Genomic DNA, 22,163 nt, shown 5'->3' with positions numbered 1-22,163 from the left:
GAGGTTAAGATGGGGGAGAGAGGAGGTTAAGATGGGGGAGAGAGGAGGTGAAGATGGGCGAGAGAGGAGGTGAAGATGGGGGAGAGAGGAGGTGAAGATGGGCGAGAGAGGAGAAGAAGATGGGGGAGAGAGGAGGTGAAGATGGGCGAGAGAGGAGGTGAAGATGGAGGAGAGAGGAGGTGAAGATGGGCGAGAGAGGAGGTGAAGATGGAGGAGAGAGGAGGTGAAGATGGGCGAGAGAGGAGGTGAAGATGGGGGAGAGAGGAGGTGAAGATGGGCGAGAGAGGCGGTGAAGATGGGGGTGAGAGGAGGTGAAGATGGGGGCGAGAGGAGGTGAAGATGGGCAAGAGAGGAGGTGAAGATGGGGGAGAGAGGAGGTGAAGATGGGCGAGAGAGGAGGTGAAAATGGAGGAGAGAGGAGGTGAAGATGGAGGTGAGGAGGATGATTACATGCTGGGTAATTGTGCAAGGGCAGGATGGAGTGAAAAATGAGAGGGGTGAGGAGAAAGGAGACAGAGACGAGGGTTGATGTTGGGATGGGCGAAGGAGAAGGATGAGGACTGAAGAGAGGTGAGGAGGGGTGAAGAGCGGAGGTAGATGGTCCATTGATCAACCTGTTTCCCAATTTGCTCATCCAGACAGAAAATCCATCCACACACACACACATACACACACACACAGACAGTCACTTCCGATTTGTCCTCTTCCCTGCTCTTCTACATCTACAGTAAGTAAGTCATGTGTGTGTATGTGTGTCTATAACCCTGTCACGTGGGTCTGTTCTGTAGGGTATAGCAGCGGCAGGGCGATCTAAAGGAGACCACAAACAGAAGGTGTTTTTAACCGTCTCCTTTGGAGGGATCAAGATCTTCGATGAGAAGTCTGGGGTAAGTTTCAGAGTGTGTGTGTCTGTGCGTGCGTGCTCCTGCGTGCCTGCATGTGTATGTATGCGTGTGTGTGCAATGTATGTGTAAGATATTGCTCCAGGGGGACAGGTGGACCTGTTAATGAGGCGGCTCTAAGGAGTCCCAGGGGAAATCAGGAGGACCTAATTGAAACCACCTCAGTAGATCAGAATACAGACCTGCTTTATCATCAGATTTACAGAGAATAGCGATGTAGTCTGTCTTCCTCTGTGTGTGTCTTTGTGTCTGGTTACTGGGGGGTTTGTTTGTGGTGCTTCTTATGTGCCAGGCTGCCACTAGGTGTGTGTGTGTGTGTGTGTGTGTGTGTGTGTGTGTGTGTGTGTGTGTGTGTGTGTGTGTGTGTGTGTGTGTGTGTGGCCTTGCCTTTCAACATCCCACACTGCAGCCATATTGCTTACATCCCCATCCCTTCCTCCCTCCCTATGGATGGATGAGCTGGATTGGTGGTTGGATGAATGGATGGATGGATGAGCTGGATTGGTGGTTGGATGAATGGATGGATGGATGAGCTGGATTGGTGGTTGGATGAATGGATGGATGGATGAGCTGGATTGGTGGTTGGATGAATGGATGGATGGATGAGCTCTCTCATGGAGGAGGGAAGGTCATGGAGGGAGAAGCCGTCTGAGATTGAGGAGAGGAGCGTGGGAACATTAATCTCTCCTCCATCCCCACAGAGGGCGAACGCTCGTGTTCTCTCTTTCCGTCATGGATGAATGGAACAGCCAGGAGGGGTGGAGAGAGGGCGAGGCCTTTAACAGAAAAAGAAAAAGTGTGTATGTCATCCCCTCCCCAGCCCCAGCCTGGTACAAGACATCTGGGTTCAACGGCCAATCTACAGGCATGGGATGTGTGTATGTGTGTGTGTTCATGCGTACGCGCGTGTGATCACAGAGGTCTCTCCTGCTGGGGGGGGGGGGGCTCTTATTATTGTCAGGTAAGTCAATGGGAGTAATGATAATCATCAGCCTAGTTATTAAATATAGAACACATCAGTCACACACACAGAGTTACTGTCTCCTCCCGTACCTCTGTAGCTGCTGCTGGGTGCTCTGTAGTACTGTCAGCTCTGTCAGAGCACTGTGTGGGGTTGACGGATGCACGTCCCTGTGTGTGTGTTTGGGCTCAATGCTATGTTTTGAGATTGCCTCTGTCTGTAGTGTCACATCCAGGGAGTATATGTAGTGATCGAATTGACTGCCTGCAGAGACGCGACTGTCATTGTCACATACACACACAGTCACACACACATGCACACGCATGCACACATACACACACACACACACACACACACACACAGACACGCAGTCCCAGCTCTGGTTCCCTGGGACAACCAATGCCATCTGCCATGGGCACAGCCATCCCTCCCTGGCACAAACCACTCTGGCTAAACTGGGGGGAGTAGGGGAACTAAAGACCGTTAAATGTAGCAGGCGGGAGTGTGTGGGTCTGTGTCTGTGTGTGTGTGTGTGTGGGTCTGTGTCTGTCTGTGTGTGTGTGTGTGTGTGTGGGTTGAGGAGGTATAATCCCCCCCTCCTTCTGCCTGGCACAGAAACACAACACAGAGGCTCACAGGGAATAGTGGGACTGTATCCCTCCGTCTGGTCACATCCTGCTGAGGGCTGCCTGAGCTCTGAATAGAACTACTGCCAGATCATCCTCTCCTCTCCTCTCCTCTCCTCTCCTCTCCTCTCCTCTCCTCTCCTCTCCTCTCCTCTCCTCTCCTCTCCTCTCCTCTCCTCTTTCCTCTCCTCTTTCCTCTCCTCTATTCATCTCTAGATCAATGGTTCTGTCTCTGACTGTGTGTTTCCGTCTCTCTCAGGTCCTCCAGCACCACCATGCTGTCCATGAGATCTCGTACATCGCTAAAGACATCACGGACCACCGAGCCTTTGGCTACGTCTGTGGGAAGGAGGGAAACCACCGCTTCGTAGCTATCAAGACCGCTCAGTCGGTGAGTACCACACAATTTGTGAATGTGTGTGAGTGTATGTGCCTTTGTGTGTGTGTCCATGATCCTTATTGTCCTCTGCTAGCCCCGGGGAACATTGTCCTGTTGACATTTAGAGAATGACCCTTGAATCAGCTCTCAGCAGATAGATACATACAGAGCACAGTCTATCCTGCTGCTGTGGCATGTGTGTGTGTGTGTGTGTGTGTGTGTAGAATAGCGATAGAGTCTATATTCTCGCTATGTTGTTGTCTGTGTCTTAATCTCCTGTGGGTAGACAGAATCTGCCGGGACTGAATGGGATGCGTGAAATAATGAGCTACAGTAGTTTGGGTCTTTTTCATCACTGGTTATATGGACTAGGGGTGTGAACGTTTAAACATTCAACATTTAAATGAAATTGGGATCATTAACGTTAAGAAAAAAATACTAACCAAAAAAACAATGTGATTTTTGGGGTTTCTATTACAAAGTATGTCATTGCCCATTTTAAGACGCCACTGCCCCTGTTTACAACAACAATTAAAGCTGCAAGCAGCGTTGCCGGGGTTCAAGTTGTGGGCCCACTGTGCCACCATCAGGACAAATTGGACACATTGCCCAAGGATGAGCTACTTCTGTACTCCTTACCAAGCTTGGAAAATATCAGAACTCAACATCAACCAGATAATGCAATATGCCTTTGATGTATACTGAATAAAAATATAAACGCAACATGTAAAGTGTTGGCCCATGTTTCATGAGCTGAAATAAAAGATCACAGAAATGTTCCATATGCACAAAAAGCTCTCCAATTTTGTGCACAAATGTGTTTACATCGCTGTTAGTGAGCATTTCTCCTTTGCCAAGATAAGCCATCCACCTGACAGGTGTGGCATATCAAGAAGCTGATTAAACAGCATAATCATTACACAGGTGCACCTTGTGCTGGGGACAATAAAAGGCCACTCTAAAATGTGCAGTTTTGTCACACAACACAATGCCACAGATGTCTCAAGTTTTGCGGGAGCATGCAATTGCCATGCTGACTGCAGGAATGTCCACCAGAGCTGTTGCCAGAGAATTGAATGATAATTTCTCTACCATAAGCCGCCTTCAATGTCGGCCTCACAACTGCAGACTACATGTAACCACGCCAGCCCAGGACCTCCACATCCGGCTTCTTCACCTGGTGATCGTCTGAGACCAGCACCCTCGGACAGCTGATGAAAACTGTGGGTTTGCACAACTAAAGAAGTTCTGCACAAACTGTCAGAAACCGTCTCAGGGAAGCTCATCTGCGTGCTCGTCGTCCTCACCAGGGTCTTTACCTGACTGCAGTCTGCCGTTGTAACAGACTTCAGTGGACAAATGCTCACCTTCGATGGCCACTGGTGTGCTCTTCAAGAATTAATCCCGGTTTCAACTGTACCGGTTTCAACTGTACCGGGCAGATGGTAGATGTGGGGGCGAGTGGTTTACTGATGTCAATGTTGTGAAAAGAGTGCCCCATGGTGGTGGTGGGGTTATGGTATGGGCAGGCATAAGCTGCAATTGCATTTTATCGATGGCAATTTGAATGAACAGAGATACCGTGACCAGATCCTGAGGCCCATTGTCATGCCATTCATCCTCCGCCATCCCCTCATGTTTCAGCATGATAATGCGTGGCCCCATGTCGCAAGGATCTGTACACTGAAACACTGGACATTTCCCAGTTCTTCTATGGCCTGCATACTCACCAGACATGTCACCCATTGCGCATGTTTGGGATTTTCTGGATCGACGTGTACGACAGTGTGTTGCAGTTCCCGCCAATATCCAGCAACTTCGCACAGCCATTGAAGAGGAGTGGGACAACATTCCACAGGCCACAATCAACAGCTTGATCAACTCTATGCGAAGGAGATGTGTCACACTGCATGAGGCAAATGGTGGTCACACGAGATACTGACTGTTTTTCTGATCCACGGCCCTACCTTTTTTTAAAGGTATCTGTGACCAACAGATGCATATCTGTATTCCCAGTCATGTGGAATCCATAGATTAGGGCTAATGAACTGTAACTTAGTAAAATCTTTGAAATTGTTGCATGTTGTGTTTATATTTTTGTTCAGTGTATTTTCTCCCTCGCTCACCTGTCCATCTCCTCATTTGAATTCTATGCTGTCACTGTCACTTGTCCACTCAAGCTTAACATTGTTGTCATCTATCGTCCACCAGGTGATCTTAGAGTTCCTCAATGAATTTGACAGCTTGATAAGCTCATTGCCTGATGATGGCTCACCACTCTTCGTACTTGGCGACTTCAACCTCCCGACGTCTGCCTTTGATTCACTTCTTTCCAACTTTCTCTTTCCCCGCCTTGCCTCTTTTGACCTCACCCTTTCCCAGTCCCCTCCCACTCACAAGGCAGGCAATATGATTGACCTCATCTTTACTAGAGGCTGTTTGCCTACTAGTCTCACTGCGTCCCCTAGGTCTCTGATCACTACTTTGTTTCCTTTTCTGTCCCCCTTTCCTCCAACCCTAGCCAATCAGCCCCTACCCAGATGGTCCTGCGCCGTCACAATCTTCGCTCTCCGTCTCCCACTACTCTCTCCTCTCCTCTTCTATCCTATCATCTCTCTCTTCTGCTAAATTCTTCTCCCTCCTGTCTCCTGATTCTGCATCTTCAACCCTACTCTCCTCCCTTTCCGCATCCTATGACTCGCACTGTCCCCTTTCCTCCCTGTCGGCTCGGCCCTCCCCTTCTGCCCCGTGGCTGAGCTGCGGGCAGCTGAGCGAAAATGGAGGAAAACTAAACTTCTGAAGGACCAATTATCCTTTCACTCCCTCCTCTCTACCTTCTCTTCCTCTACATCCGCTGCTAAAGCCACTTTCTATTACTCCAACCCTAGGAAATGATTTTCCACCTTCTCTTCCCTCCTTAATCCTCCAACCCCACCCTCCTCCCTCTCTCCGGACAACTTTGTCAACCACTTTGAAAAGAAGGTTGACGACATCCACTCCTCAATCACTCAGCCTATTGAGTCCACTGGTCCTATTCACACAGAAATAGCCTACGCCTTGACCTCTTTCTCCCCTCTCTCTGCAGATGAAATCTTGTGACTAGTGAGGTCCGGCCGCCCAACAACCTTCCCGCTCGACCCCATCCCCTCCTCCCTTCTCCAGACCATCTCTGGAGACTTTCTCCCATTCCTCACTTCCCTCATCAACTCATCCCTGACCACTGACTGTGTCCTCTCTGACTTCTAAATGGCCCGAGTCGCTCCCCTTCGCAAGAAGCCAACAGTCTCTGACCAACTCTCTCGCTATCTCTCTCAGAACTAACTATTTGGCAGAGGCTTTCCGCACTGCCAAAGCTAAATCTCTATCCTCTGTTCTCATCCTACTAGATCTATCCGCTGCCTTCGACACCATGAACCATCAGATCCTCCTCTCCACCCTCTCAGGGCTGGGCATCTCAGACTGATGCCCACTCTTAGATTGCACTCTACCTGGCAGGCCGCTCCTACCAGGTGACGTGGAGAGGATCTGTGTCTGCACCACATACTCTCACGACTGGTGTCCCCCAGTGCTCGGTTCTAGGCCCTCTCCTCTTCTCGCTGTACACCAAGTCACTGGGCTCCATGACATGGTCTCTCCTATCATTGCTATGCGGATGACACAATACTTTTTCTCCTTCCACCCTTCTGACACCCAGGTGGTGACACGCATCTCTGCGTGCCTGGCAGACATCTCAACTTGGATGTCGGCCCACCACCTCAAGCTCAACCTCGACGACATGGAGTTGCTCGCTCAAAGACCTCTCCATCACTTTTGACAACTCCACAGTGTCCTCCTCCCAGAGTGCAAAGAACCTTGGCATGACCCTGGACAACACCCTGTTGTTCTCTGCAAACATCAAAGCATTAACTCGCTCCTGTAGGTTCATGCTCTACAACATCTGTAGAGAATGACCCTACCTCATACAGGAAGCGGCGCAGGTCCTAATCCAGGCACTTTTCATCTCCCGCCTGGACTACTGCAACTCGCTGTTGGCCGGGCTCCCGGCTTGTGCCATCAAGCCCCTCAGTTGTGTTGTGACAAGGTAGGGGGGTACACAGAAGACAGCCCTATTTGGTAAAAGACCAAGTCCATATTATGGCAAGAACAGCTAAAATAAGCAAAGAGAAATAACAGTTCATCATTACTTTGACATGAAGGTCAAGTGCAGTCTCAAAAACCATCAAGCACTATGATGAAACTGGCTCTCATGAGGACCGCCACAGGAATGGAAGACCCAGAGTTACCTCTGCTGCAGAGGATAAGTTCATTCGAGTTACCAGCCTCAGAAATTGCAGCCCAAATAAATGCTTCACTGAGTTCAAGTAACAGACACATCTTAGCATCAACTGTTCAGAGGAGACTGTGTGAATCAGGCCTTCATAGTCGAATTGCTGCAAAGAAACCACTACTAAAGGACACCAATAAGTAGAAGAGACTTGCTTGGGCCAAGAAACATGAGCAATGGACATTAGAACGGTGGAAATGTGTCCTTTGGTCTGGAGTCCAAATTTGAGGTTTTTGGTTCCAACCGCCGTGTCTTTGTGAGACGCGTGTGGGTGAATGGATGATCTCCGCGTGTGTATTTCCCACCATAAAGCATGGAGGAGGAGGAGGTGTTATGGTGTGCGGGTGCTTTGTTGGTGACACTGTCTGTGATTTATTTAGAATTCAAGGCACACTTAACCAGCATGGCTACCACAGCATTCTGCAACGATACGCCATCCCATCTGGTTTGGGCTTAGTGGGACTATCATTTGTTTTTCAACAGGACAATGACCCAACACACCTCCAGGCTGTGCAAGGGCTATTTTACCAAGAAGGAGAGTGATGGAGTGCTGCATCAGATGACCTGGCCTCCACAATCCCCCGACCTCAACCAAATTGAGATGGTTTGGGATGAGTCGGACCGCAGAGTGAAGGAAAAGCAGCCAACAAGTGCTCAGCATATGTGAGAACTCCTTCAAGACTGTTGGAAAAGCATTCCAGGTGAAGCTGGTTGAGAGAATGCCAAGAGTGTGCAAAACTGTCATCAAGGCAAAGGGTGGCTATTTGAAGAGTCTCAAATATAAAATATATTTTGATTTGTTTAACACTTTTTTGGTTACTACATGATTCCATGTGTTATTTCAAAGTTTTTATGTCTTCACTGTTATTCTACAATGTAGAAAATAGTAAAAATAAAGAAAAACCCTTGAATGAGTAGGTGTTCTAAAACTTTTGACCGGTAGTGTACAGTGAGGGAAAAAAGTATTTGATCCCCTGCTGATTTTGTACGTTTGCCCACTGACAAAGAAATGATCAGTCTATAATTTTAATGGTATGTTTATTTGAACAGTGAGAGACAGAATAACAACAAAAAAATCCAGAAAAACACATGTCAAAAATGTTATGAATTGATTTGCATTTTAATGAGGGAAATAAGTATTTGACCCCTCTGCAAAACATGATTTAGTACTTGGTGGCAAAACCCTTGTTGGTAATCACAGAGGTCAGACGTTTCTTGTAGTTGGCCACCAGGTTTGCACACATCTCAGGAGGGATTTTGTCCCACTCCTCTTTGCAGATCTTCTCCAAGTCATTAAGGTTTCGAGGCTGACGTTTGGCAACTCGAATCTTCAGCTCCCTCCACAGATTTTCTATGGGATTAAGGTCTGGAGACTGACTAGGCCACTCCAGGACCTTAATGTGCTTCTTTATGAGCCACTCCTTTGTTGCCTTGGCCGTGTGTTTTGGGTCATTGTCATGCTGGAATACCCATCCACGACCCATTTTCAATGCCCTGGCTGAGGGAAGGAGGTTCTCAACCAAGATGGACCCGTCCATCGTCCCTTTGATGCGGTGAAGTTGTCCTGTCCCCTTAGCAGAAAAACACCCCCAAAGCATAATGTTTCCACCTCCATGTTTGACAGTGGGGATGGTGTTCTTGGGGTCATAGGCAGCATTCCTCCTCCTCCAAACACGGCGAGTTGAGTTGATGCCAAAGAGCTCGATTTTGGTCTCATCTGACCACAACACTTTCACCCAGTTCTCCTCTGAATCATTCAGATGTTCATTGGCAAATTTCAGACGGCCCTGTATATGTGCTTTCTTGAGCAGGGGGACCTTGCGGGCGCTGCAGGATTTCAGTCCTTCACGGCGTAGTGTGTTACCAATTGTTTTCTTGGTGACTATGGTCCCAGCTGCCTTGAGATCATTGACAAGATCCTCCCGTGTAGTTCTGGGCTGATTCCTCACCATTCTCATGATCATTGCAACTCCACGAGGTGAGATCTTGCATGGAGCCCCAGGCCGAGGGAGATTGACAGTTCTTTTGTGTTTCTTCCATTTGCGAATAATCACACCAACTGTTGTCACCTTCTCACCAAGCTGCTTGGCGATGGTCTTGTAGCCCATTCCAGCCTTGTGTAGGTCTACAATCTTGTCCCTGACATCCTTGGAGAGCTCTTTGGTCTTGGCCATGGTGGAGAGTTTGGAATCTGATTGATTGATTGCTTCTGTGGACAGGTGTCTTTTATACAGGTAACAAGCTGAGATTAGGAGCACTCCCTTTAAGAGTGTGCTCCTAATCTCAGCTCGTTACCTTTATAAAAGACACCTGGGAGCCAGAAATCTTTCTGATTGAGAGGGGGTCAAATACTTATTTCCCTCATTAAAATGCAAATCAATGTATAAAATTTTTGAGATGCGTTTTTTCTGGATTTTGTTGTTGTTATTCTGTCTCTCACTATTCAAATAAATAATAGCATTAAAATTATAGACTGATCATTTCTTTGTCAGGGGGCAAACGTACAAAATCAGCAGGGGATCAAATACTTTTTTCCCTCACTGTATATGAACAATATAACAATTAAGATGTACAGACTATGGCATAAGGGAACGATGAGCGGATAAGAGGCAAGCCGTAATTTCGATTAAGACAATGAGCGAACTCAGACGGACGATATGCCTATTTGTTCAGGACTTTTGAAATGGACAGCGACATAATTCAGAACATGGGCCATTCTTACAGTATTCTCCCTGTACACCAAGTCAGAACCGTAGGATAAATAAAGGGGCATATAAGCAGACAATGAAAGCTTTTACAATATTCGATGATGACATTTCTCTAAAACAGGCTATAGGCTACATGTGCACCACCAAGTCAGAACAGTATAGGCTACTTTCTGAGGGAGAGAGGGACCAAATACGTAGGGTGAGAAACATGGACAACTAACAGCTTACTACATAACATACACTTAGTATTACTTTCTTAGCTACAGTATACATATATCCCTGGCATATTATATCATTTATGCAGCAGCATACAAGACTTAGGCCTATTTTTCGTCTGGCATTCTCTGGATTTATGGCGCTTTCAAGACAACTGGGAACTCTGAAAAAACGAGGTCGAATCATGATGTCAGTGATCTTCAGGTCGGAAAGTCGGCGCTCTAGAAAGACACCAGACCGAGTTCCCGACTTGGAATACCGAGTTGGATGACCGTTCAAAGTGTATTTTCCCAGTCTGAGCTCAGAGTTCCCAGTTGTCTTGAACGCACCGAAGTCTGAGATTTCACAGTTCCAAGTTCTGTGTTCCCAGTTGTTTTGAACCCGGCAGAAGTCATGCTGGATTGACAGCATGGCCAATGTATTCAACCTTTTCTGGCCCATGGTGTTGCGTGTGAATGTTTATCCTGTTATGCTTGTAAAAGAGACCCTTTCAGACAAATGTTTTAAATCCTTAAACCCAGACTTGGACCACACACCCTCTCCACTGAATAGCAGGCAGGGAAGCAAAATAGTGATTACTTTGCATCGCAGATAGCCACTGATTCCTTCCAAACCACTCATTGTTGAATTTGCGATTCCCGATTTGTGTAATGTTAATGGCCAATGAGCACCGAGACGTTTTATCTATCATTTTTCTTCAAATGACAAGAATTGAAAAGGATTTGCCAGTAGATTGTCAACATGATTCATGATGATAACAGCTTGTCTAGCTTCTTAGCTTGCTAGCTAAGATTTTGAAAGTATGATGTTGACATGATCAGTCCAATCAAAGCTAAGGTAAATATAACGTGATTTTACGTCATTTTACCTGTGGCCAATGACCTTGAGCCTTTTTGGACGGGCACTTCTAATGTAAATCTATGGCAGCACCCAACGGGGCTTGAACTGGCTAGCTCTCCCTGAAGATTCTGTGGTGACGTAGTGTCCCCATGAGTGACAGAACACTGAGCCAATCACGGCGCAACTAGAGAAAATTACCAACACCTACGCTCTGTGCTTTTGCTGGCTGCCCCTCCACCACAGAAAGCATTTTTTAGCTAAACAGGTAGGGCTTAAAACAGGTGGGGCTCTGCCACACCTGCCCTGAATGACGGGTCACCACTGAATGTAAATTACTAGGTAAATAGGTAAACTATTATACTATGGGGTTGTCTGATTTTGCAGGGAGGGGCCGTGCAGTGTGCATCTGTGAGTGATGATGGTAGCAGAGGGGTTGCCGTGCGGTGTGCATCTGTGAGTGATGAGGGGAGCAGGGAGGGGCCATGCTGTGTTATGAGGGGAGCAGGGAGGAGCCGTGCGGTGTGTTGAGGGGAGCAGGGAGGGGCCGTGCGGTGTGATGAGGGGAGCAGGGAGGGGCCGTGCGGTGTGATGAGGGGAGCATGGGAGGGGAGTAGTGATGTGAGTTTCGGTTCTTTTTACTGACTCAAATCTTTTCAACTCGTTCAGTAAAATGTTTAATCTTTCGACTCATTTAATTCATTTAATTCAGTAATGCCCAAAGCACACAGGACCTCTACCAGTGAACAATGAACTGAAAACTTGAAAGAGTCATGATTTTCGTTCACCATAGGGGGTCAATTGGAGTCATTTGTGACTGAGACTTATAAAAGTGTGCTTTAAACGATGTACATTTGTGATTGCTAGCGATACAAATGAGATTATCTATTGATACATTTGAAGGTCTAGTTGCAGCCGCAACCGTACTAGATTTGCGAACGATTCTTGGCAGAATGACTCGACTGCTGTGAGGGAGATAAGCATATATAATTTCTGAACTGCAGCAGCCATAGCCGTGGGAAGTAGGGGTGCTGAGTGTGCTGCAGCACCCCCTGAATAATCCAAATTAAAAAACATATATTCTCACAAAAGTAGTGCACTGGGCCTTTAATAGTCCTTTATTAGCGGGTATACAGTATCTTCTTCTCTATGCTGCCTGTAGCATGGTCTATGTCTGTGCGCACATGATAGACAGTTGGAAGTTGGAGCACGTGTCCGGAGCCGGTGAGGAGGGGGAGCGCGTATTAATCCTGCTGTAAAATTAATTGTGGCCAGCAGGTCAAATGAACGACTAAAATGAACGAGTCATGACTCTCGAGTCAGTAAAAATAGTTGTTCAAAAACAAGGAATCGTTTGCGAACTGCACATCACTAAGGGGGAGAGAGATAGCAACCAAGTCGACTCACGCTGGTAGACTAACTTATTGCTAGTTATTTATCATCTCATCTGATTACATAGTACCTGTCTTGACCGCATCAAACTTTGGCTGAGAGTTTTCTTTTGCGAGGGTTTAGACTTCATAAACCGCCGAAACTCTCAATTTCAAACACGTGTAGACCCAGAAGTTAATCACGCAGCTGACCAAATTACGCTGGATTTTACTTCTGGTGTAACCGAGATTATCTGTGTCTGTGTGTCTGTGTTTTGTCTGTGTTTCATCTGAGGCTCTCTCTCTGCTCTCTGATGCCATATTGATTTCCCATAGCCACTCGATGAGTGTGTGAGTGTGTGTAACTGTCTCTAACAACCCATCCATCCTCCAAGGAACTGACCTGGAGTCCTGTGACACACACAACCCAGCAAGCTGCCATGTATTCCTGAGGTTGCAAAGAGTTCAGTACCTGTAGTGTTTTCTGAGAATACAGAGACGACAAGACAGAGCTGTCTCTCTGTCCACTCCTCATTATACAGAGAGAGGAGAGAGAGACGATAGAGGGAACAGAGAAAGTGATGACAGAGAGAGGAAAGAAAGAGATGACGAAAGACAGAGAAGAGAAAGGGATGAGAGATGGTATGAATGAGAGGAGGGAGAGGTCAGACAAATTACATGATTTAAGTAAGACTCTATCAGAGTTCAGACGTGGTAGGAAGTAGGAACAAGTTGGAACCCAACACTATACTGGTGATGTCCTTGTAGTTCTCCAAACACTGTCTGTGAACTCCCTGTTAGACCTCAATCAAATATTAAACATGTTCTATATTTAATTGTTCCCTTAGAATCCCCAGCTCTCTGCTCTGAAGCTGTTCATAGTGAAACTAAAGCATCACATGTGTGTGCGTACGTGTGTGTGCGCGCATGCTTGTGTATGTGTGTGTGAGAGTGTGTCTGCCTGTATATGTGCATGCTTGCGTGCTTGCGTGTGTGTTGTGTTAACCACAGAGCTATTAACAATGTTCTACTTCCTCTCCCCCTCCCAGGCAGAGCCAGTGATCCTGGACCTCCGGGACCTGTTCCAGCTCATCTATCAGATCAAACAGAGAGAGGAGATGGAGAAGAAAGCCCAGAAGGACAAACAGTGTGAACAGGCTGTGTACCAGGTACACACACACACAATACACACAATGTTTACTATCTGATTATTATTGGTGCTGCTGCCTCTATCTGTCAACTACACTGATCTGCTTCCATCTCCTCTTCCCTCTCTACTCTCCTCCTCCCCTCTCTCCTTTCTTCCCCCTCTCCATCTGTCCCTCTGTCTTCAGACTATTCTGGAGGAAGATTTGGAGGATCCGGTCTACCAGGTAACTTCCAAACACCAATCAAAATGCTTCTCTAATGCTGTTCTATCCAATCAGTATGTTTCTCTCTAATGCTTCTTGCAATCTTTCAATCTCCTTGCCTGTTTATCTGTGTCTGTAGGGGATTGTGGGGGAGTCCCAGGATTCTTGTCAGATGAATGGAGTTGTCCGTGTGTGTGTATGTGAGTGTGTGTGCGTGCGTGTATGTGTGAAGTTTTCTGGGATTGCTTGGGGGCGGGACCTACAGATGATTCTGTTTGACCAATCACATCTTTGCATCATATTCTGAGCCTGTCCTTTTCTTCTATTCCTATGTCATATTTGTTTCTTTATTCCTCCTCTCCTCTCCCTGCTGCCTGTGTTGTAGTACATTGTGTTTGAGGCGGGACACGAGCCCATCCGCGACCAATCAGAAGAGAGCATTTATCAGGTACAAGCCTCTCTCCTCTGCTTGGATCTGATTGGTGGAGTTGTGTTGGTGATAGGAGCAGGGTTCCAATGGGAATAGAGATTATTTGAGAATAGCCTCAGGGTCGTTCCATGTCATTTCAACAAGCCATGACACCCATCATCTCAGATTGCACTGAAATCTCTGAGAAATTAAGGTAATTGTTTGCACCCAAATTGGCCATTTTAATTTATAGCATTGATATAATATTAAATAAATATAGTACCTATCATCCAATTTGGGCCACACTTATTCTAACAATGAGTAAGACATGAGGAATCCAAATAAATTGTCAAAAGTCACCCATGGACCCCCCCACACCCCACGCCAATTCCACCCCAACAACGAGTATATAGTATCAGTTGTTTATGTCTGACAAGTATTATGGAGCTGCGGCTCAGAGTATTATTTCTTGATCCAATGTAATGTATTCTCAGTACATTTCATGGTGTTTCTTTTCCCCTGTTCAGAGAAATTAGTCATTGAAATTGTTAGGTTTATGTCCCATCTTACATCTTGATATTACCAGGTTCTAACCACTATATGGTGCTGTTCCTGCTATTAGGTGATGAAAAAAAAAATCAAATGTAAGTTAATGCTACCTATATTAGCATTTTCGCGCTTCATATCCAAATCATCTATAAGTAATGTCATTGAGTTACACAATCAATTTTTTTATGCTTTATGATGATTTGGATATGAAGCGTGGAAATGCTAAAATATAGCTACCATTGACTTGCATTGCAACAGCACCATCTAGTGGTCAGAACTTGGTAATATCAGGATGTAGGATGGGACATAAACCTAACTTCAATTACTAATTTCTCTGAACAAGGGAAAAAAACATCACGAAATTCACTGAGAATACATTACATAGGATGAAGAAACAATACGCAGAGCCGCAGCTCCATACTACTTGTCAGACATAGAGAACTGTTACAATATATTCGTTGTTGGGGTGGGATTGGCGTGGGATGTGGGATGTCCGTGGGTGGCTTTTGACCATTTCTTTGGATGTCTAACTCATTGTTAGAAAAAGGTTTGGTCCAAATCGGATGTTAGGTACTATATTTATAAATATTATATGAATCCTATAAATGTATCAATTAGCTTAATTTCTCAGAGATCAAATTATATTTCAACAAAATAATGTTGCAGGAATGCTAATCTTATCTGTTTCTAACAGAAAAAAATTCAGAGCAATTTGAGATGGTGGGTGTCAAAATCCTATTTGTTGTTGTTTGAGGTGGAACGGCCCCTCACCAACCGCTTCACTACTGACAGACACACCACTGAAACCTGAGAGAAACATTAACACACATGCATGAGTAAGCAGACCCCTCGTCCTTCCCCCTCTTTCTGAGGAGATGAAAGAGGGAAAGAAAGATTCAACACCAGGCTCTCGTTTGATCTTTAAAAATAATAGAATGAAAATAGAGCTCGATCTAACACACACACGCAAAAAGGCGTGTTAGAATTGTGCCACAGAGGAACCAACAGATGAATAAAGATCTGCCTCTGGAAATAAACAACCAGAGAGATGGAGAGATGAAGAAGGATGAGAGAGGAAATAAACAAGAGAACTAGAGAAGAGAGAGAGGGATTAGGAAAGACGGAGGAGAGATGGAGGAAGGAGAGATGGAGGAAGGAGAGATGGAGAGAGTACTCAGGTGTTGGTAGTCAGACTGTTATGACAGACGTTTTTGTCCCATCAGGTTTTTATTGACATTTCCATTCACAACAGATCAATCAGGTGGATTAGTTTGATAGTCTGACATCGCAGGGACAATCAATCATCAGTCAATAGAACAAAACATATAGAGACGTTGTCCTGTATCAATCTGTCTGTATCACAGCTCAGGAAAAGACCCAGATGCAGACAGTTCGAATAACGGACGTTTATTATACAAACAGGGGGCAGGCAAAGGACAGGTCAAGGGCAGGCAGAGGTCGGAGGTCCAGGGCAGAGTCCGTAAGGTACAGAGCGGCATGCAGGCTCAGGGTCAGGGCAGGAAGAGGTCAGTAATCCAGGGCAGTGTCAAACGGTACAGAACGGCAGGCAGGCTCAGGGTCAGGGCAGGAAGAGGTCAGTAGTCCAGTGCAGTGTCAAACGGTACAGAACGGCAGGCAGGCTCAGGGTCAGGGCAGGAAGAATGATCAAAACCGGGAAAACTTGAAAACAGGAGTACAAAAAACACGCTGGTAGGCTTGACGAGACGAACCGCAACAGACAAACAGAGAACACAGGTATAAATACACAGGGGATAATGGGGAAGATGGGCGACACCTGGAGGGGGGTGGAGACAATCACAAAGACAGGTGGAACAGATCAGGGTGTGACAGTCTGTCTGTCTCTCTCTCTCTCTCTCTCTCTCTGTGACTTTGTCTCAAAAGACCCTAATCCACAGGGTTTGGCCAAAAGTAGTGCACAACATGAGGAATATGGTGTCATTTGAGACATAGCCACAGAAAGACAGACAGACACACCAGTTTATTACATGTCTCTCTCTGTGATAAGACCACATTGATCCACTTTATTGGAGAGAGAGAAGGGGAGAGAGAGAGAGCTGCTCATACATCAGACTGATAGACTAAATGAAGCCTCAACTCATAGATTTGAATACAGATTACATCACTCATTCTCTCTCTCTCGCACGAACGCACGCACACACACACGCACATACGCACACACACACGCACACACACCCTCAGATGCAAGCTATAAGGGACAATAATGTCCAGGCTTTAGTCTCTATATATTTGTCTGTAAGGCTTTATTTTATGGTCTTGTGTTGCTTTGGTATTTACTACGATTGGTACTTTTTGGTACATTAAAAATGAAGGTTGTCGTGGTAACAAAAGCTAACGTGTGGTTGGTGGGCTGTGTGGTGATTGGTTGATTGTCCAGGTTCCGACCAGCCAACAGAAGGAGGGGGTATATGACGTCCCCAAGAGACACCCAGTGAGTCCAGCTGTGTCTGCCTGTCCCCCCCTTGTGTCCCCCGTGGTGCTATGGTGTGTCCTGTGGATACCCTGTGGTGTGGCTTTGTGGTGGTGCTGGGTGGAGTCGCTGTGTATGTGGATAGGAGTGGGTTTGGGTGGGGTTTGCTCTGTGCTAGGTGCTGGTTGCATGCAGTGTGGTGGCAGGTGTATGTGTGTGCATTGCATGCAGTGTGGTGTCTTGGTGATGCATGGCTGGCTGTGGTCTGCTGGTGAATGAACAAACATGATCTGACAATAGTAGAACAAAACAGATTGGTAAGAGAGCGAGTGTGTGTGTGTGTGTGTGTGTGTATGTGTGTACACGCCTTTGTGTGTGTGTCATTCAAGTTGACCTTGACCATTGTCATGATGCAACAGAACTCTCCATGTCCTTTTATGATCTTATTAAACATGGTAGTTAAACATCTCTCTGTTTCATTAGCTAATAACTCTATCCTCATAACCAGTATAGTAGCTATTCTACACCTGCTACAACTACTCCATCTCTGACACCTGTCTAAAAAACCCAATTCTAACTGTAGGGAGGGTGCCTCACTGTCTGTGTAGAAATTGCTACTATAGCCAAAATCTGCCCCCTTCCTCCTATACTCCCACTGGTCTCTCCTAGCTCACACTGCAGAACACACACACACACACACAAACACACACACACACACACACTGTACAGTCGTAATCAGACGGTGTGGGTCGTGGCTGTCGGTTTTGTCCTGTGTTGCTGTATTATCCCAGCAGTGCTAAGAGGCTTATAGCGGTGAGATCCCACAGCCCTACTGCTGTCCTTAACCACCCCACAACACTGACACCTATTGGCTTTGTGTTCGATACATACCTGTGTGTGTCTGGTGTTATTATACGGTGCTATAGCCAGTAGGGTCTGACACCTCTGTCTAAACCATATGCTTCACGGTCATTTAGTCTGTCGCCTTCTGTCTCTCAATGCTATTAACACACACATAGACACACACCCACACATACACACATACACACACACACACAAGCACGTACATACGAATGCACACACACACACACACACTCACACAAACACACACATAAAAGAGACAAGTACTACTTTAATCTCCTGAGTCCTTGACCCTGTGTGAGTTTGCACAATCTGTTGATTTAAAATGCCTCATTCCCTGGCCCTGACCCAACAGAGGTCAGCCTATTATCATCTGGCAATGAAGCACAAGTAGGCTAGTGTGTGTGTGTGTATGCATCCATGCACATGTGTGTGTGTGTTTAGTGAGACAGGAGATCAGCGAGGTGGGTGTTAATTAAGGGGGCTGCATTAATCGTATGCAAAACCATGCCCATACTAATTACTGTTTCCTCAGAGACCAATAATTGAAAGGTGGTTGTCGCAGTGATGAGGAGAAAGGGATGGGCAGAGAGAGAGTGATATAGATGGAAGAGGAATCTGATGTAATGAGCTGTGTGTGTGTGTGTGTGTGTGTGTGTGTGTGTGTGTGTGTGTGTGTTTGTGTGTGTGTGTGTGTGTGTGTGTGTGTGTGTGTGTGTGTGTTTGTGTGTGTGTGTGTGTTTGTGTGTGTGTGTGTGTTTGTGTGTGTGTGTGTGTGTGTGTGTGTGTGTGTGTGTGTGTGTGTTTGTGAACAGTTAAAGTATCTACATGTAATATTCTATCCCTCCACCTCAACTCACCCTCAAATCAAATTAAATCAAATGTTATTTGTCACATGACCTTACCGTGAAATGCTTACTTACAAGCCCTTAACCAACAATGCAGTTTTAAGAAAAATAAGAGTTAAGAAAATATTTACTAAATAAACTAAAGTAAAAAGAAAGTAACAATAAAATAACAATAACGAGGCTATATACAGGGGGTACAGAGTCAATGTGCGGGGGTACAGGTTAGTCGAGGTAATTAAGGTAATATGTACATGTAGATAGGGGTAAAGTGACTATGTCTCCATGTGTCTGTTTTTGTTTGAGTGTCTGATACATAATTTCTCTGTCTGGATGTTTCCATTCCATCTGCCATCCCATGTGGCTGTGCAGAGTACTCAGAATGCTCATCATCCTCATCATCATCAACAACATCATCATCAAGATCATCATCATCAATATCATCATCATCCTCATCATCATCACCAACAACAACATCATCATCATCCATCATCATCATCATCATCATCATCATCATCCATCATCATCATCACCAGCAACATCATCAACAACAGCAGCAGCCAGTGGAGAGCCACTCACTGATATATCTCATGGATATGGACAGTGTATGGACACCACAGGTAAGGTGCACTGTGAAGGACTAGCCTGCTCAACTCTTCATACACAAGTCTCTGGGTGCAGCCTGCCAGGGTTATAAGGACAATACAAATGATAGAGGAGAAAAAGGCACACTCACTGAAAGTGATCTATATTTTTGTAACCTCTGCTGCTACAAATGAATGTAAAACGACAGTATCTAAAGACTGAAGGAAGGGGGGTGGGGGGTAGAGAGAGATGGAAAGAGAGTGAGAGGAAGAGAGGGGAAGAGAGGAGGGTCTTTAAAGCTGACATCAGAGAGACAGAGAAGATGAGGGGAGAGGGAGGTGAGAGGGATGGAGGGATGGGAGAGGGATGGAGGGATGGGAGGAGGTGAGAGGGATGGAGGGATGGGAGGAGGTGATGGGTCAAGATTTGGTCATCTTGTCCAACAGAGAGGGTCTGACTCACTCCTCTCACAGCTCATTAATAACACAGAGGATATACTCAGCTCAGTAACGACCCAGTCTACATATATAGGGCCTCTGGTCAAAAGTAGTGCACTATATTGGGAATAGGGTGCCATTTGGGATGCAGACCCACTTACACACAGTGATCACACAGTCACATTAGTAACACACTACAGTGACCACATTGACCACAGAGGCCAGAAGTGACCCTCCCTCAGCTCTGGGAGATTCAAACTAACACTATCATAGGTGTCAGTAGGTTCAGTTAAAAGAAAGACAGAATAGCATCAGTGTACAGTATATACACTATCTTCCTCAGTGGCTTTCTATCAGTCAGTAATAGTAGTTTACTGAACTCCTCCTCTATCCTCCTCTCTCACTAACAGCACAGATACTCCATTCATCTGTATGGCTAGAAACGACACGCTCTCTGATCCATTATCTGATAGATAGAAAGAAGTAGAACACACACACACACTTTAAGCATTGGAATATAATAAGAGCGTCATGGTCTATGTGTGACCTATTAGTTTAACTAGCGGAGCCAGAAGGCAGACGTTGTTATCTGTGCAGACATTATCCCCAGAACCCTATACAGCAATATACTGGAGCTATATGTATCTCTATAGAGGGCTCTGATTTTTGCTAATCTCTGACCATGTAAATCCTCACAACTTTAATAACTAAAAAAAGACTCTTATTTTCTCCAGTCACCACAGGGATAAAGACCTTATTAATGTTAGAAAGAGATTGATGTAAAAAAAAGAGACATGTTAAATAGATAGATATGAAAGAGAGGGATTTTGAAGAAAGAGAGGTGTGTGTATATATAGAGAGATATGAGAGGATATTGAGATTTGTAGTTCAGAGTAACTTGAATTTGGTAGGTATGTCACCTCCACCAATAATATTACTCCATGACATCATCATCTAACGCGTCCCTGTCCGTCTACCTGTGGCGCTGTTTGATGATGTCACTGTGCCCGACTGAGGTAGGTACCTGGTTGCGTGAGGCATGTTGCGTGTTCCGTGTTTTCGTGAAAGGTGTTGCATGTATGTTGGGACACGCAATGCTGTACGTTGCTATTGTAGCCATGACGTCTGACGGCTGTGAACTCTCTTTCTGATTGGCAGAATATCAACCAATTAGAGCTTTTCGGAGACATCTCCACACTCCCGGACATCTACTCACCCTCGGTGAGTACACCCCCCCTCCTCTCTACCTCTCATGACCTTTGACCTGGTTTAGCTGATGGAGGAATCATGTTGTTTGTATTGGCTGGTACGAATCAAGCATACAGTGAACTGTAGTGTAAGTGTGTGTCTGTGTGTCTGTTTGGCTGTTTGGCCTGCCACCTGTGGGTGTAAAGTGTTTTTAACCTGTTCCTCTCCCTTTCCCTCCCCTCTCCTCCCCCAGACCCCTGCCTCTCCAGCCAATACCCTGAACCCCTCTCTGGGCCTGCAGCCCCTCACGGAACTCTTCAACCCCTTCAACCCCGCCTCTGTACCCTCAGGTAGGAACTCATCTCTCCTCTCCTCTTTGCAGCAGAGCTGGAATAAGCAGCTCTGAGAAGAGATGAGTCTGAGAGTTATAATGAGTCTGTGTGACTGTCTGAGTAGATCTATGTATGATAATGACTAAGGCTCATTGTGGACGTAATGATCATAGTTCAGCAGGACCATTAAGACACAATATTAACTACAGGCTAAGGTAGGTCACTGTACTGCAGTGGTACATGGGGTACTCTGTGTGTTTATATATGTGTGTGTGTGTGTGTGTGTGTGTGTGTGTGTGTGTGTGTGTGTGTGTGTGTGTGTGTGTGTGTGTGTGTATAACTCGCTCGTCTCCTCTCTCTGTCCAGGTTACGTGGCGATGGGAGCGGTACCTCCAGGTCAGGTGTGGTCGCAGCAGGCGTTTGCTGCCCAAGCAGGTCCTCTGTTTGGAGTCCAGTCCCCCCTGGGTCAGTCCCTCCCTGTGGCCCAGGTCATGCCTGGAGGCCAGCCTCTCATCTGGGGCCAGGCCAACCTCTTCCCTGCTACACAGCAGCAGTGGGCCGCCATGACGGGAGCAGGTATATACACACAGACACAAACATGTATGTATGCACGCACGCACGCACACACACACACACACACACAGGGATGAACTAACGCACGCATGCTCACACACACACACACACACACACACACACACACACACACACACACACACACACACACACACACACACACAGTAAAGTGTATTGTCCTGTATCTAGGGTTCCCTGCTACAGCCTACCTCCCAGCCCAGCCAGGGTCTCTGCCTGCCATGTTCCTCCCTGTCAATCAA

At 46.1% G+C, this 22,163-nt stretch overlaps 1 protein-coding gene across 5 annotated transcripts in view; it reads left to right on the top strand.

The window, feature by feature from the left end:
* LOC121533334 (disabled homolog 1) overlaps positions 1–22,163 on the top strand; it is a 235,656-nt gene that overhangs the window by 208,639 nt on the left and 4,854 nt on the right. For 3 of the 5 annotated variants that reach the window (XM_041839167.2, XM_041839168.2, XM_041839166.2), the window contains 10 exons: positions 789–887; positions 2,749–2,880; positions 13,373–13,492; positions 13,658–13,696; positions 14,061–14,123; positions 17,050–17,103; positions 20,969–21,031; positions 21,252–21,348; positions 21,697–21,906; positions 22,093–22,163. The exon at positions 22,093–22,163 is cut by the window's right edge and continues 102 nt beyond it. In XM_041839167.2, the coding sequence (XP_041695101.1) occupies positions 789–887; positions 2,749–2,880; positions 13,373–13,492; positions 13,658–13,696; positions 14,061–14,123; positions 17,050–17,103; positions 20,969–21,031; positions 21,252–21,348; positions 21,697–21,906; positions 22,093–22,163 (948 nt within the window). The remainder of the gene's footprint in view (positions 1–788; positions 888–2,748; positions 2,881–13,372; positions 13,493–13,657; positions 13,697–14,060; positions 14,124–17,049; positions 17,104–20,968; positions 21,032–21,251; positions 21,349–21,696; positions 21,907–22,092) is intronic. The other 2 variants (XM_041839169.2, XM_041839170.2) reach the window with 2 other exon arrangements.

Source organism: Coregonus clupeaformis, chromosome 20, assembly GCF_020615455.1.
Source record: "Coregonus clupeaformis isolate EN_2021a chromosome 20, ASM2061545v1, whole genome shotgun sequence".
Lineage (NCBI taxonomy): Eukaryota > Metazoa > Chordata > Actinopteri > Salmoniformes > Salmonidae > Coregonus > Coregonus clupeaformis.
The sequence above is the reverse complement of the archived record's forward strand: the minus strand, read 5'-3'. Positions and strand labels throughout refer to the sequence as shown.